The 16610-nt window shown below is 43.6% G+C and overlaps 1 protein-coding gene across 2 annotated transcripts; it reads right to left on the bottom strand.

Moving 5' to 3' along the window:
- Positions 1-1266: 1266 nt before the first annotated feature.
- Positions 1267-15196, bottom strand: dusp22b (dual specificity phosphatase 22b). Of its 2 annotated transcripts, none has more exons than XM_021613500.3 (7): positions 14969-15196; positions 13242-13275; positions 12977-13059; positions 12112-12161; positions 10842-10916; positions 2046-2217; positions 1267-1788 (listed from the first exon to the last, which is right to left on the bottom strand). In XM_021613500.3, exons 1-7 carry the CDS (start codon positions 15050-15052, stop codon positions 1636-1638), a joined length of 651 nt encoding a protein of 216 aa, XP_021469175.1. In that variant the 5' UTR covers positions 15053-15196; the 3' UTR covers positions 1267-1635. The 2 variants fall into 2 exon arrangements, with proteins under 2 accessions (XP_021469175.1, XP_021469176.1); XM_021613501.3 differs by having other exon boundaries at positions 14818-15027.
- Between the last annotated feature and the right edge of the window lie 1414 nt (positions 15197-16610).

Here is a 16610-nt window from a genome sequence, read left to right as displayed (position 1 = left end):
GGCCTGAATGCCAAGCGTCACGTCTGGAGGAAACCTGGCACAATCCCTACAGTGAGGCATGGTGGTGCCCACATCATGCTGTGGTGATATTTTTCAGCGGCAGGGGCTGGGAGACTAGTCAGGAACGAGGGAAAGATGAACAGAGCAAAGAACAGAGAGATCCTTGATGAAAACCTGCTCCAGAGCGCTCAGGGCCTCAGACACCTTCCAACAGGACAACAACCCTAAGCACACAGCCAAGACAACGCAGGAGTGGCTTCAGCACAAGTCTCTGAATGTCCTCGAGTGGCCCAGCCAGAGCCGGGACTTGAACCCGATTGAACTGAGGAGACCTGAAAATAACTGTGCAGCGACGCTCCCCATCCTACATGACAGAGCTTGAGAGGATCTGTAGAGAAGAATGGGAGAAACTCCCCAAATACAGGTGTGCAGGCTTGTAGCGTCATACCCAAGAAGATTTGAGGCTGTAATCGCTGCCATAGGTACTTCAACAAGGTACTGAGTAAAAGGTCTGAAAACCTAAGTAAATGTTGTATTTTTTTTTTTTTATATATATACATTTGGAAAAAAATCTAAAAAGCTGTTTTTGCTTTGTCATTATGGGGTATTGTATGTAAATTGATGAGGCGGGGAAACAATTGAATCCATTTTAGAACAAGGCTGTAACGTAACAAAATGTGGAAAAGGTCAAGGGGTCTGAATACTATCCGAATGCACTGTATATCATTTTCATAACTTAGTTATATTGCTTTTAAAATTGAATTTCTATTTAATTTAGTCAACCCTCCTTATATGCGAGTACAGTATTACACTGATATAGTATATTTTAGTGGAGAAGAGTGGATTAATTTCATTAACAAATAGCCTACAATATAGCCTAAATTGGTTCTACTATGGCAATACTGCTGCCCTCCAGTGGTTGTGAAATGTGCATAACCTTAAATATCATCTGGGTCTATTTCATAGACTGTGTGATATATCTATTGGAGGTCTACACTATAGGTAAGCTGATGGGTAAGCTACAGACAAATTAAATGTAGTTACTTTTCAGAACTAGTTGCACTCATGCCCAGCCCTCTCTATCCCTCCGATGCCGACAGTGAAAGTTGGCTGAATAGGTTGTTTTTACTGCTGTCATGCAAGGCTTCCTTTGCAATAGACACAAACAGGAAATAGACCCGAAACAGAGAGCACAGAGAATGTCTTTCTGTCATCACATGGTATCTGACAGCACACACAGCAGTTAATAACCATTTAATCACACAGTGACTTGAATCCTTTTATTATTGCACAAAAAGCTCACAAATGGCTTCAAGAAGAAACAAATGACATGGTAACAATATTATACATTTTCAAGATTTAGAAAAACAAGTACAAATACAGAACGTGGTATACATAGCTATATACATAAAATAGGGGTAATGAAACCAGTAGTATTAGCCATAATAAAACATCAATAAACCTTCTCAAAATGGTGCATCAATCGGCCCATCCTCCCCCAGTCTTCTCCAGCCAAGGGACAACAACAGAGAGAGAGACTGGTCCAACGGCGTACTGACAGAGAGAGAACCCCCCCTCTTGGGACCAGAGTGGTATCATCCCACAATGCAAGACTTAAGACCTGGATAAGGGGTCTCAGGTACCCTGCAATCCGGGAGGGGTGGGCGGCTCAATATTCACCTCCACCGCCACCCCGTTGGGTTTGAGACTCCTTGTCAACAGGATGCGGATGTCGTCCTCGTCATTGAAGGGACTCTCTTTGTACTCCTGCCGAAGCCACTCCCTGTACTGGAGAGACAGACAGCAACATACAGTATGTCAATACTCTTGTCTGTTGAGGCAGCTGTATTTTATTCCTCAAGTAACTACAAGGCTACTCCACTCTCTGAAGGCTTTAATGCTTAACACATAAATTTTTTATGATAAGAAACTCCTTTTTATTGAACTTCCATTCCCTCCAAGAGTGCCTGCATCTCTTACACTGTCACCTGTACCTAGACTGACATCTTTTCCCCTGTCCTCCCTCTATCCCCCTCTGTATTGACCTGGTCAGCGTGAGTGGTCTCAAACTCCTGGAGCTGGCGCTGAAACCCCAGGTTGGGGCCAGCGCAGGGCCGAGCCACCCTCACAGCAGCCAGAGCCTCCTGCCAGCCCAGCCCTGTCACTGTCATGATGTAGGCCACCACCAGGGAGACACTCCGAGACACACCCGCCAGACTGCATGGAGAGAGGAATGGATGGTTAACCTCTTAAATGTAATGGCAAAATGTAGATTCACACCTAAATAGACTTACCCAAAAGTAACTGCTATTCATGTGTAATTACATGATTCCGACATGCAAAAACACGGCATATTTGGAAAGAAGACATCTGGGAGATTATGTGGAAATGATCAGAAGATATATAGGAGTACGCAAGATCAAGCGCACACAAAATACGTTTTTTATTTTATTGACAAGCTATAAGTGAATAATTCATTACTAGAGCTGAAACACATCAGATGGCTTCTACAACATGTGAACAATATCAGAAAGCAAATGGGATTGATAGACCTAACAACTAGAAATGGGCAGATGTGGTGTCAGGTGTGGACGTTTCCAAGTGTCCCTAAACCTCTCGAAAGTGGCATATGTCTGTAAATTAGATCATTCCACTGCTAGTACATATTGTCAATCCTTAAATGCTATTAGTTCATTATAAAAACACAATGTCTACCATATCAACATTCAAGTGTCCTTTCAGCCTCTCCAAAGTGTCCGAATGTGGTAATTGCCCTGTTTTTGCACACTGGGGGTGCCTAAAAGTTATCGTTCTTTATAAAAAACGAAATGTCTTAAACACCATCCTCTCTCAAACATTGTGGTGGTTTTGGGGGACATACAGGGGATTTCAAGTGTTTTTGTAGCCTCTCCAAAGTGCCTGAACGTTTAGCCTAGGCATATCCAATGTATTGGTCTGTGGTGGTTGTGAGGTTGCTTTGGGCCCCCAATTCAACACCAGCTGCTGTTGGAAGGCCAACTGGGAGAGAGGGGTTTGACCTTTGCTTTGGCCATCTGCTTGTGGAGAATAAAAGTATTTACTGTAGCAATGTCCACAAAGTGGTAAAAAAAAAAGTATTATACCACTCCCTGGTCTTGTGGAGGACCTGGTAGTAGCCCATCAGAGCATCAGATAGGTCGACACCCCTCTTGCTGGCATTGTAGTCCTTCACAGAAACAGAAATAGGGACATTCTTCCTCACCCATCACCCATTGGCATTTTTCACGCTTCTTGAGACATGGTCGTTATTGAATGCCTTATGCTGTGTGGTGAGCATAGTTACTTCCGTAGCAGCTTGTTAGTCCTGATCCAACGTATGGCCCCCCTCTCCACAGTCTTTTCATGTTGTTTACCTTGGTCTTGGGGAAACCAATTCTGTTAGGACGAATGGTGACACAAGACCCTATTTTCTTTTTCATGAGGTCTATGAAAACTATGGGACTAGAATAAAAATGGTCCACTAAGAGCTTGTACCCACCGCCAAGTAACGGGAAGTCCATCAACTGCATAACAGAAATGGAATAATGTGTCCCTGAACAAAGGAGGGGTCAAAATCAAAAGTATCAGTCAGTATCTGGTGTGGCCACCAGCTGCATTAAGTACTGCAGTGCATCTCCTTCTAATGGACTGCACCAGATTTCCCAGTTCTTGCTGTAAGATGTTAACCCACTCTTCCACCAAGGCACCTGCAAGTTCCCAGACATTTCTGGGGGGAATGGCCCTAGCCCTCACCCTCCGATCCAACAGGTCCCAGACATGCTCAATGGGATTGAGATCTGGGCTCTTCACTGACCATGGCAGAACACTGACATTCCTGTCTTGCAGGAAATCACACACAGAACGAGCAGTACGGTTGGTGGCATTGTCATGCTGTAGGGTCATGTCAGGATGAGCCTTCAGGAAGGGTACCACATGAGGGAAGAGGATGTCTTCCCTGTAATGCACAGTGTTGAGATTGCCTTCAATGACAACATGCTCAGTCCGATGATGCTGTGACACACCCCAGACCATGACGGACCCTCCACCTCCAAATCGATCTCGCTCCAAAGTACAGGCCTCGGTGTAACGCTCTTTCCTTTCGACGATAAGCGCGAATCCGACCATCAACCCTGGTGAGACTAAACCGCGACTCGTCAGTGAAGAGCACTTTCTGCCAGGCCTGTCTGCTCCAGCAACGGTGGGTTTGTGCCCATAGGCGACGTTGCTGCTGGTGATGTCTGGTGAGGACCTGCCTTACAACAGGTCTACAAGCCCTCAGTCCAGCCTCCCTCAGCCTATTGCGGACAGTCTGAGCACTGATGGAGGAATTGAGCATTCCTGGTGTAACTCGGGCAGTTGTTGTTGCCATCCTGTACCTGTCCCGCAGGTGTGATGTTCAGATGTACCGATTTTGTGCAGGTGTTGTTACACGTGGTCTGCCACTGTGAGGATGATCAGCTGTCCGTCCTGTCTCCTTATAGCACTGTCTTAGGTACGGACATTGCACAGTACGGACATTGCAATTTATTGCCCTGGCCACATCTGCAGTCCTCATGACTCCTTGCAGCATGCCTAAGGCACGTTCACGCAGATAAGCAGGGACCCTGGGCATCTTTCTTTTGGTGTTTTTCAGAGTCAGTAGAAGGGCCTCTTTTAGTGTCCGAAGTTTTCATAACTGTGACCTTAATTGCCTACCGTCTGTAAGCTGTTAGTGTCATAACGACCGTTCCATAGGTGCATGTTCATTAATTGTTTATGGTTCATTGAACAAGCATGGGAAACAGTGTTTAAACGCTTTACAATCAAGATCTGTGAAGTTATTTGGATTTTTACAAATTATTTTTGAAAGGCAGGGTCCTGAAAAAGGGACGTTTGTTTTTTTGCTGACTTTAGATGAAAAAGTTCCACGTGTAGGCAGAGATTGAATCATCTAGCACAAAGACCTTGTAGCCCCATTTGGTCTGCTTATTTTTCATATATCGCTTCAAGCCAATTCAAGCCTTTGAGGCAACCATGCGCTCATCTATAGATAGATTTTGAGCAGGCTGGAAGTAAGTTTTGCACACCTCCACCATGTCATGATACAGGTGCTTGACTCTTGCAAGACGATCATACCCTGCAGTCCCCTTCTGGTCATTCTCCTGATACTTTTGTGGGTCACTCATGTGAATAGTATGGTTGATGACCAAGAATCGGGTTTCACTCATGATGGAGGTGGGGAACTCGAACCGATTGAGTGAGGACTTTCTCCAGTTGTCAACTAGTCTTGATACCTTTACCAGTCCCATGTAAATCACCAAGGAAGTGTAGTTGAGCATGTCACCCAAGGTGACAGGTTTTCAGGACATCTTCCTTCCCCCTGCTGCTTCTTGTCCCCATACTTGTTGGTCTTACTAATTAGTGTTCCCAGTACAGAGGTTGTAAAGTAGAGCTGAAACAGCTGTAAGGGGCTGTATGTTTCATCACTAACCAACGGTGGGCCTTTGGGTTTAAACCAAAATTGGGTTTGGGTTTAAACCAAAATTGTTCTGGTTCCTCATCATCTTCAAAGACCGTATGCCACCTGTCCTCAGTTTTCTCTCCCTCTGTTGTGCTGCTTCCACTGCCTGTCCCTCTGCCTCTCCCTCTTCTCTATTGAGGCCTAGATCTCCTCCCTGCCCCCTCACTTCCAGATGAACTTGCACAGAGGGGACTGGTGCCAGGGCCTGCAGTGGGGGTGGTAAAAGAGGAGTGGGGTCTTTGCGGAGTAGTGGTAGTAGAATCATCAGACGGGGTGATTGACACTGCAGTGGGGGTGGTAAAAGAGGAGTGGGGTCTTTGCGGAGTAGTGGTAGTAGAATCATCAGACGGGGTGATTGACACTGCAGTGGGGGTGGTTGAAGAGGAGTGGGGCTTTGTCGAGTGGTGGATGTAGAACCACCAGAAAGGGTGATTGACACAGCAGTGGGGGGGTGGACCTTGACCGTCGGGGTGGCGCTTGCAGGGAAGGGGTGGCTCCCAAAAGTCATCATCCAAATCTTCTGCATCCTCCACTCTGTGGTGAATAAAATAAAGGGATATATTGTTGTAAGACACAGAATTACAGTTGACTAAATTTACAAAACAACATTACTGTAAAGTAAAAACACCAAGCCTAAACTTTATCTGTACAGTGACTCTCATAGAAGGTGTGAAGCACACACACAATGCAAACAGTAACTCAAAGGCAGAGGTGACAACCACAACTAAACAATGGCCATGAGAGTTTAGTGGCCTCTCCAAAGTTACAAAGATGAAACTTAGAACAGCAAACAGTGAACTAATATGAAACATAGACAATAACTACTTTGGAAATATATAACATTGAAATGACTTGTTACATAGGCCTATGGTAACTAAATCCAAACCACAAAAAGCAGAACATTTGTAAAAAAAAAACAATACCTATAGTAAATATATAAAGTCATGAAAAGAATTTACTTACAGATCTAAAAGTGGATCCAATCCTTCTAGAAAGAAATCTTCGTCGGCCAAGTCGAAATCTTCGTTCCCCTTTCTTATATATTTTTTTTATTTCACCTTTATTTAACCAGGTAGGCAAGTTGAGAACAAGTTCTCATTTACAATTGCGACCTGGCCAAGATAAAGCAAAGCAGTTCGACACATACCACAACACAGTTACACATGGAGTAAAACAAACATACAGTCAATAATACAGTAGAAAAATAAGTCTATATACGACGTGAGCAAATGAGGTGAGATAAGGGAGGTAAAGGCAAAAAAAAGGGCCATGGTGGCAAAGTAAATACAATATAGCAAGTAAAACACTGGAATGGTAGATTTGCAGTGGAAGAATGTGCGAAGTAGAAATATAAATAATGGGGTGCAAAGGAGCAAAATAAATTAATAAATAAATACAGTAGGGGAAGAGGTACTTGTTTGGGCTAAATTATAGATGGGCTACGTACAGGTGCAGTAAACTGTGAGCTGCTCTGCGAGCTGGTGCTGAAAGCTAGTGAGGAAGATAAGTGTTTCCAGTTTCAGAGATTTTTGTAGTTTGTTCCAGTGACTGGCAGCAGAGAACTGGAATGAGAGGCGTCCAAAGGAAGAATTGGTTTTGGGGGTGACCAGAGAGATATACCTGCTGGAGCGCGTGCTACAGGTGGGTGATGCTATGGTGACCAGCGAGCTGAGATAAGGGGGACTTTACCTAGCAGGGTCTTGTAGATGTCGCAAGAGCGACATCATTGATGTATACAGAGAAGAGAGTTGGCCCAAGAATTGAACCCTGTGGCACCAACATAGAGACTGCCAGACGCCCGGACAACAGGCCCGGCTGGGGGCAGAGGGTGGTCTATAGCAGGCTTCACCTCTACATCACCAGAGTAACAGAGGAGGAGTAGGATAGGACGTACGGAACAGAGAGTAAAAGGAGGTTTCTGGGGCCGATAAAATAGCTTCAAGATATAATGTACAGACAAAGGTATGGTAGGATGTGAATACAGTGGAGGTAAACGTAGGCATTGAGTGATGATGAGAGAGATATTGTCTCTAGAAACATCATTGAAACCAGGTGATTTCATCGCATGTGTGGGTGGTGGAACTGAAAGGTTGGATAAGGTATAATGAGCATGGCTAGAGGCTCTACAGTGAAATAAGCCAATAAACACTAACCAGAACAGCAATGGACAAGGCATATTGACATTAAGGAGAGGCATGCTTAGTCGAGTGATCAAAAGGGTCCAGTGAGTAGTGAGGTTGGTTGGGGTCACGGCGATTCAGACAGCTAGCCGGGCCATCGGTAGCAAACTGGCAGAGGATGGAGGTCTGTTTTAAGCCACCTTGTGCGTTTCCATCGGTAGATTAGTGGGGTACCATGTGGTAGAGGGGAACAATCCAATTGGCAAAATAGATCGATAGATAGATAGATAGATAGTCATAGTGACCCAAGAAAATTGTCCAATAGACCTATTCAGATAGCAGCCGATAAGACAGCTAACGATTAGCGGGCCGAAGATGGGCGTTCAGGTAATGTCGCGACGGAGGGGCCAGTTGGATAACTCCCTCGGGCAGATAACGTCGGTAGTCCAGTCGTGAAGGCCCGGTGGGGCTCTGCATCGGCAGTAAAACGGGTCCGGATAGGTGATTGTGGTCCAGGAGTGGCTGATGGAACTCTTCACCTGGCTAGCTCCAGAATAATTGATGTTTGCTCCGGGACTGACGTAAGCCAATAGGCACTCGGATAGAAGCTAGCTAGCTGCAAGATCCAGGTGTAAATGTCCAGAGCTTGCGGTAGAAATCCGGGGATATGGAGAGAAAATTGGTCCGGTATGCTCTGGTCTGAGTCGCGTTGTACAAAACTGGCGATAGCTTTTCGAGCTAAAGGATAGCTGATGACCACCAACCGTGGTTAGCTGAATACTAACGTTAGCCAGTAAACTGGCTAGCTTCTGGCTAGCTTCTATTATGGATTTCAGATTTGAGGTGAATAATACTTTTTTTTAAATTGGTGAGGCGGGTTGCAGGAGAGTGTTTTGAAGTTGAGATTTTTAGAAAAAAAGATATATAAAAAGATATGCGAAGAAAATATGTAAATATATATTTACACGGGACACGACAAGACGAGGACAAAGGACGTCTGACTGCTATGCCATCTTGGGAATGAAGGATCCGAGTCCGACTCCAGTATTTTATTCAAAGCTTCTATGTCGGTATACTTATTCATAGTTGCTTTCTTTTTAGGTTTCTGTTCGATATTCTTAGTTTTTACCTTTTTTTACCCCTTGAGAAGCATTTTATGTTAAAGTGATGAAATCTGTTTACAATGTAATGTAGTGTGCGTCTCGTCTCTGATCCAGGTAGCAGTAGTTCGCATTACGCATTAAAGGTTCTAGGCCTTGCTTTGTCCCATCCAGGTCAACTGCATATCCCTGGAAAGCTTACCTAATTGGCTACAAGACTGTCAAGGTGCCATAGTAGCCAATTCCCTGTGTAATGGATGCCTACAGCTCGTCAGCCGGCAACATCATAGTTGCCGGCTATAGTCATTCGGTGGACATTGGCCATTCGATCTTGCCATTAAGTCATACATCATCAGATAACATTGGCAATAAGATAGATTTACTCCTACCAACCTAGGGATTAATCTAGGGATTAATTTCATATGCCCCATGTAGCGAAAACACAGACCAAATCGAAGCTTACCTTGTAAGACCCATGAGGATTTGGCATGGGTCCCCAGATCCTCAAAAAGTTCTACAGCTGCACCATCGAGAGTATCCTGACCGGTTGCATATGGCAACTGCTCGGCATCTGACCGTAAACCGCTACAGAGGGTAGTGCCTACGGCCCAGTACATCACTGGGGGGCAAGCTTCCTGCCATCCAGGACCTATATGACCTGGGGTGGCAGGTATCCTAGTGGTTAGAGCGTTGGACTAGTAACCGGAAGGTTGCAAGATCGAATCCCCGAGCTGACAAGGTAAAAATCTGTATTTCTGTCCCTGAACAAGGCAGTTAACCCACTGTTCCTAGGCCGTCATTGAAAATAAGAATTTGTCCTTAACTGACTTGCCAGGTAAAATAAATATAATAGGTGGTGTCAGAGGAAAGCCCATAAAATTGTCCCAGACCCAAGTCATATACTTGTTTTCTCTGCTAACGCACGGCAAGCGGTACTAGGACCAAAAGGCTCCTTAACAGCTTCTACCCCCATGCCATAAGACTGCTGAACAATTAATCAAATGGCCACCGGACTATTTACATTGACCCCCCCTCCATTTGTTTAGTACACTGCTGCTACTCTGTTTATTATCTAAGCATAGTCACTTCACCTCTACCTACATGTACAAATTACCTCGACTAACCTGTACCCCCTCACACTGACTCGGTACCGGTACCCCCTGTATATAGCCTCGTTATTACTTTGTTATTGTGTTACTTTTTATTATTTTTACTTTACTTTATTTTGTAAATATTTTCTTAACTCACTTCAAGCATTTCACGGTAAGGTCTACACTTGAATTCGACCCATGTGACAAATAAAGTTTGATTCGATTATAATTTGTTTGATGAAAACGTTGGGTAAAATAAACATTTTGACTCTCGGCACTGGTGATCAATAACGGTAGGTCACAGGCAGATGAATAACATATCCTTATGATCTGCGGAGTCCCGGCTTTTGGTGTTTATCAATGTATTCCGTGTTTATTCCGTTTATGCTTCACAACGCTAACCGGAATAAAGGTAGCAGCCATCTTGAAATGAGGTTATCGGCTCGGCATGCCCTTAGAAATTATTATGCCCATATATGGTAGTAAGTCACACCAAAGATTTGAAGGCGCCGATCAATTGCCAAGATACTCAGCTTTCCGCAGACATCCTGGTTTTGCAGATAGGGTCTACCATTCTCATACCAGCCCTCAATTCAATAAAACAAATCAAATAGGGTCCCCAAATATGGGGACTTTACATTTAAGAGGGAGGGATGGATAGGAGCTGGCATGGCCATGATAGAGATAAAGGGCATGGACATCAGCAGGTCATATTAATAGACAATACATTTACTTGACTTGGAAGTCAAAGATAGAGACTGTGGAGGCAACATTAGAACATTTATTTAACGGAAGGGTCTTCTGTATTTCTCAGGAGACCCTCACCAGAGATACCTCAGATAGTTGAACAACACAACACATTCAAATCAAGATTGTTGTTTGGGGAAGTTCAAGAATAGCCTTCTGTGTTATCTGTCTATGTGCTGCTTACCATAGTCACACATGGGTTCACTTGTGAGCACTCAGATTAACCCGGAGATACAGTAACAGATGGACAAAGTTTATGACTCACCAGTGGACCAGACAGCCCTCTCCTTTCAGCCGGGACTCGTGCATAAACATGATGCTCTGTTTGAAGTGCTGTGTCCTGAGAATGACACACATACAGGTTATGTACAGTCATAAGCAGGTCATAACACAATAACAAACCAGTTACCTTTCCCACAGTAGTAACAACATTGTATTTGTTGTGGAAGACAAAGCATATAGGACAAATAACATTAAATTTGCCAAAAAAGCTGTAAAACGGGCCCTCCACCCCAGTCATAGAAAGTGGGGGGATGAGTGGGTAACGACTCATAATGCTGAGAGGAGAACGACTCATAATAATGGCTGGAATGGAGTGAATGGAAAGGTGGAAAAACACACATGGAAACCATGTGTTTGATGTGTTCGATACTATTCCATTTATTCCCTTCCAACCATTACTATGGGCCCATCCTCCCTAATTACAGTGCCATCAGCCACCTGTGGTGTGCGAGCAGTGAAGGGTATGGGTGAGGGGAGGGCCGTAGGGGTGAGCATGGGTGTGTTCTTCTAGGCCCTAGGGCCATCTATCTATCCTCCTGACAGGACCAGGATGAGCAAGTGGTGTCTGTCCATCTCTGGCTAGCCAGGGCCAGATTAACATTTCACCTGCAGGTTTCACACACCTTGCTGGAGAGGCAAGGTGTGGGAGTAACAGGGGAGTTGACAGCGACATCTGGGTGCCTGGGTGTTAGTGTGTGCGTGAGTCTTTTTCGGGGGTGTTATAAAAATAGAGGCGCAGTGCAGACGGACGTGGCAACTCATAGAGAACCAGAGACTTCCTGTTCCTTCCTGCATAGAGGACCAGGCCTCCTGCATAGAGGACCAGGCCACCTGCACTCTATGCACTCAACCAAAGGAAATGTGTGTGTGCATTTGTGCATGTTTTTACAGCATCTATCTATCCACCTATTTATGTATGTATATGTTGGTATGTCGGTGCTCACTACATCTCTGCATGTTTATTGTCTTAATCCTAATGAGTAAAAAGCATTCCATGATTTCTCATTAGGGAAATAAGAAGCCGAATCGCCTAGTCAGCTGGTGATTTATTCAGTGCTTTGATTCACAGTCAACTGGTGAGCATGTGAAGCATATCATTTTCATATCAGGAGAACATGAACTAGAGACGCCCACACAGAGTGTGTGTGCTAGATAGAATGGATCTGACTGGTCTAGTCTGCTTCAGTCCGGTGCTGTTCTGTTCTGTATGGTAGCCTTGTGTACTGTGTGGTGCTGTGTGTTGGGCTACTTACAGGTTTTGTGTGGGCAGGTCCGCTGCTGAGATGCATAGATAGGTAATCTCCTGCAGGAAAACATACAACTGTTATACGCTCTAACACAATTACAATCTAACAGGCAAAGCATGCCGACAGGATCGTTGTAAACACCACTCTGTACACACTATTACATAATGCTCTCAGTCTTACAAGTGTGTCTGCAAACAATAACAACCATTATGTAAGCTTACACACCAGGTCCTATCCTATAGACTGTGTTTCTGATGTGGTGATTGCAGCTGTAGTGGGGAAGTAAAAGAACGGGACAGACTGTGCTAGTTTCTATAGGGAGTAGTAGAATATGAGAACACCAAATCCCACACAAGCTAGAGCCAGAGCACTGGGTCAGAAACTAAAAAGAATACTCCTCTCTACCGCCTACACCCTCCCACAGAGCTCATACAGGCTCCAACAAATGATTTATTTGATGTAATGTGAACCTGTTTTGTTTGGGATGGGGCCTAGTCTAATATTACACACTAAGCCACATTCCCATACTGCTGCCCCTGGACAGACTGGTCCAGGGGCAAACATATACCATGCTCTTATAGGAAGAGCAGTCATGAGGACTGACATGGGGACTGTCAATTTATTTGCTTAACCAAACTGTGTCCGCATTCTTGGATGCAAATCTTGATTTGTCACATTAACATCCATCCAAGTTGGATTTTGAAACTGGATTTTGTGTGTGCATATGCTACAGACAGGCATTAAGGAACGTGTGTTAATGCATGTGTCATTAGATCACGTACATTCATATAATATCATGCTGAAAGGAGGTCTGACGCTGTATTTAGCCATTTTGATCTAGCGAACGGTCCACTGGGAAGTGTTTTCTTACCGGCAGGATAGGGGCTGCACTGTCATGGATGGAGAGGATGTGTGTGATGTTGTTCCTCGCTAACTGCTCTCTGTCCCTCGCATCTACAGGAAAACAAGTATTGAATGACAAAACACACGAATCATCTATTAAATATTCATAGAATGTTCTCAAATATGAATGTGCCACTGAAATGTTCTGGAAGGGAAAATGGTGAAGGGGTGTCTTCATTGGTCTTATCCTTAGCTCAAGCCTTTGACCAGTACAGCTGGGAAGAAACACGTACCTTTGAAGTTTCCCAAGTACAAGTCAGGCAGGACCTATGGGAAGGTAAGACGTTGATATTATTGTGTGACCTGTTGTTTACATTCACCAGTGTTCTTAAACCTGACGCAATTACAACAAGCATTTCATTCATTACACAAATAACTAGGCTAAGCAACAATATTACTACTTAAAACACAAGCCCCTGGGCCTATACTCCTGTGCCACTATTGACAGCAAAGACGAAACTCAAATATATAGCCTGTGTTCTCAAGGAAAGACAACATGGAGGTGCAGAGACTGTATATTTAGTTTGACACCAAATACCAGAGGCGAGTGAGCTCACATAACCGACACAGTTCACTCTGATGATAGTGATAATAAGACATGTTAATGTAGGATCTGTGTGTGTGTGTATTTACCACCATTCAAAAGTTTGGGGTCACTTAGAAATGTCCTTGTTTTTGAAATATATTTTTTTTTTGTCCATCAAAATAACATAAAATTGATCAGAAATACACTGTAGACATTGTTAATGTTGTAGATGACTATTGTAGCTGGAAACGCCGTAATAATACTTGAAAGTACTACTTAAGTCGTTTTTTGGATTATCTATACTTTTTACTCCATACATTTTCCATGTCACCCAAAGGTACTCGTTACATTTTGAATGCTTAGTAGAACAGGAAAATGGTTCAATTCACACACTTATCATCCCTACTGCCTCTGATCTGGAAGGCTCACTAAACACAAATGCTTTGTTTGTAAATTATGTCTGAGTGTTGGAGTGTGACCCTGGCTATCCATAACATTCCCTTTTACTTGAGTTGTTGGGTACATTGGGTGTGTGTGTGTGTGTGTGTGTGTGGTGTGTGTGTGTGTGTGTGTGTGTGTGTGTGTGTGTGTGTTTGTGTGTGTGTGTGTGTGTGTGCGTGCGTGTGTGTGTGCCTGCGTCCCTCATACCTCTCCTCCCCCATCTCAAACCCAGCTGGAATAACAGTGATGAGAGGTGCAGAAAGCTTTTCCAATTGAAATGAGTTGATGACACCTGTTGTGTACACCAAGTACCAAGCCAACATTTGAGAAGGTCAATTGCTAAAGTATCCATGATGACACGGAGCCTACAGTATGTGATAAGACACAGCAATGCATTACACCCATAAGTAATATCATCAAATGTAGCATGCTTTGATAATTTTCAACAGAAATCTGTCCAATGTGTAGCCAAGGAGTTGGAATGTAAAAGCACAACGCCTACACACCGGGTGTGTCTACTTTGATAGACAGCCAGAGTTATTAAAGTGTACAGTGTACAGTAGCATACATACAGCGACAAACAGACACTCTTATGGCAGATGGCCTGAAGTGGAATATGGTATTATGCAATTGTGCACCGATTCAATATAAATTAGACGTAATACGTGTTCATAACACCAATAGAACACACGCATTAAACACGTTTGACTACACGCGTTTGATTGACATTCTATATTCATTGAAACCCCCTGTCTACAGAACTACTGTAGCCTACTCAGCGACCATGCGTAAACTTTGCTTTAGGAGCGCATGCATAGGCTGTATATCAACGAATAACATACCTTATTGAGCCCATTACCCATTCTAAACGAAGAATTCTGTAAAACCAACAAATGGAAATTACGGCATGTATTGTTGTACTCTTGTTTCGAGAAGTAGGTCTCCAACGGCTTTCCCGAGAGCTCCCCAAATTGCGAGCGATCGAGTACTCACACAGTCTGCAGCAGCGCTGTTCCCTAAAGCTCCCGATGTTTCAATGCTTCCTGGGATATGTAGTTTTTTCTCATCTAGAGGCATGGTCTCTGTAAATGAAGGATGGCAGGCCTACGCTTATTTTTATATTCACAATTTGTATACAGTCTATGCCACAGACTCTATGGGTAGACTTCACCGACAGTGGGCTCCAAAATGACTGGCACCCCTGACTGGCAACGCACAAACAATACTTAAAAAATATATTTAAAATATAATTAGAGATAAACTCAAAATACCAACATGTGAGAAATACTGTACATTATTAATGTTTCAATGGAACTAACCAAAATCATACAATTATTTAATACAAAATACATTTCACCAAAATCAAGGTTTCATAATTATTGGCACTCCTCACTCAGTACTTAGAGCAACCACCTCTGGCAAGGATAACAGCAAGGTTAAGTAACACATTTGGAGGGATTTTGGATCATTCCTCTACACAGATCCTTTCAAGATCCTTCACATTTTTGGGTTTCGCTTATCAACTGACCTCTTCAACTCAGCCCACAGGTTTTTGATTGGATTGAGTTCCGGCGACTGAGATGGCCATGGCAGAACATTGATTTTGTTGTCACAGAACCATTTCTGTGTGGATCTTGTGGTATATTTTGGGTCATTGTCTTGTTGGAAAGTCCACCTACGGACAAGTCCCAGCCTTCTGGCAGAGGCAACCAGATTGTCAGCCAAAATTGCCTGATACTTGGTGGAATTCATTATGCCATCAATATTAACATGTGCCCCTGTACCTCTGGAATTAAAACAGCCGCAAAACATCACTGACCCACCACCATATTTCACCGTGGGTATGAGGTGCCTCTCCTTGTATGCATCTCTGTTTTGACGCCAAACATGCCGATGCTGTATCTGACCAAAACTTTCCATTTTGGTCTCATCTGACCAGAGCACCTTCTTCCAGTCATAATTGAAATGACGTTTGGCAAACTCCAAGCGCTTGCGTCTGTGTCTTGTGATCAGAAAGGTCTGACCCCAAGACGCCACCAAGGCCTGCAATTATTTCACAGGGATTCTTGGGGATTTTATTGCTTCTCTCACCATCCTCCTCCCTATCCTCTGGGGGGGGGGGGGGGGGATGCATTTCCATCTACCCGTGAGGCTTTCAACTGTTCCATATTTTTTATCTTTAAAAAAAAGAATTGCCCTGACAATGCTCAGTGGTATAATAAATCATTCGTGAATCTTCTTGTAGCCATTACCAGATTTATGAAGGTCTATGACCATCTGTCTCTTTTGAACTGCCAGTTATTTTGTTTTTCTTCATGGTGTTGGATGACAAAAGGATATTGCATGCGTGTTACCTCATTTTTATACCCTAGTGAAACAGGAAGTGATGTAATGGCTCAATATAGTTCCTTAAGACTTAGATAAACATAAATAAGTGGAATTTAATTCCTGGTTTAATTTTGGTAGATGTCATTTACAATAATCTTTAAGGGTGCCATTAATTGTGAAACCTTGATTTGGAGGACATTGATTTTTAATTAAATCAATACATTATTTTGGTGGGTTCCATTGAAACATTAATAAAGTACAGTATTTCTCACATGTTGGTATTTTGAGTTTATCTCCATAATTATAT

The sequence above is a fragment of the Oncorhynchus mykiss genome, chromosome 8 (genome assembly GCF_057628025.1).
Source record: "Oncorhynchus mykiss isolate SJ-2025 chromosome 8, ASM5762802v1, whole genome shotgun sequence".
NCBI lineage: Eukaryota > Metazoa > Chordata > Actinopteri > Salmoniformes > Salmonidae > Oncorhynchus > Oncorhynchus mykiss.
This window is presented reverse-complemented; position numbering and strand designations above follow the sequence as displayed.

Coding starts and splice junctions, on each gene's coding strand:
- dusp22b (XM_021613500.3), bottom strand. CDS start 15,052: ATGCCTCTAGATGAGAAAAAACTACATATCCCAGGAAGCATTGAAACA. Junction 13,276..14,968: donor ACAGCGCTGCTGCAGACTGT/GTGAGTACTCGA, acceptor ACCTTCCCATAG/GTCCTGCCTGACTTGTACTT. Junction 1,789..2,045: donor AGACCACTCACGCTGACCAG/GTCAATACAGAG, acceptor CTGTCTCTCCAG/TACAGGGAGTGGCTTCGGCA.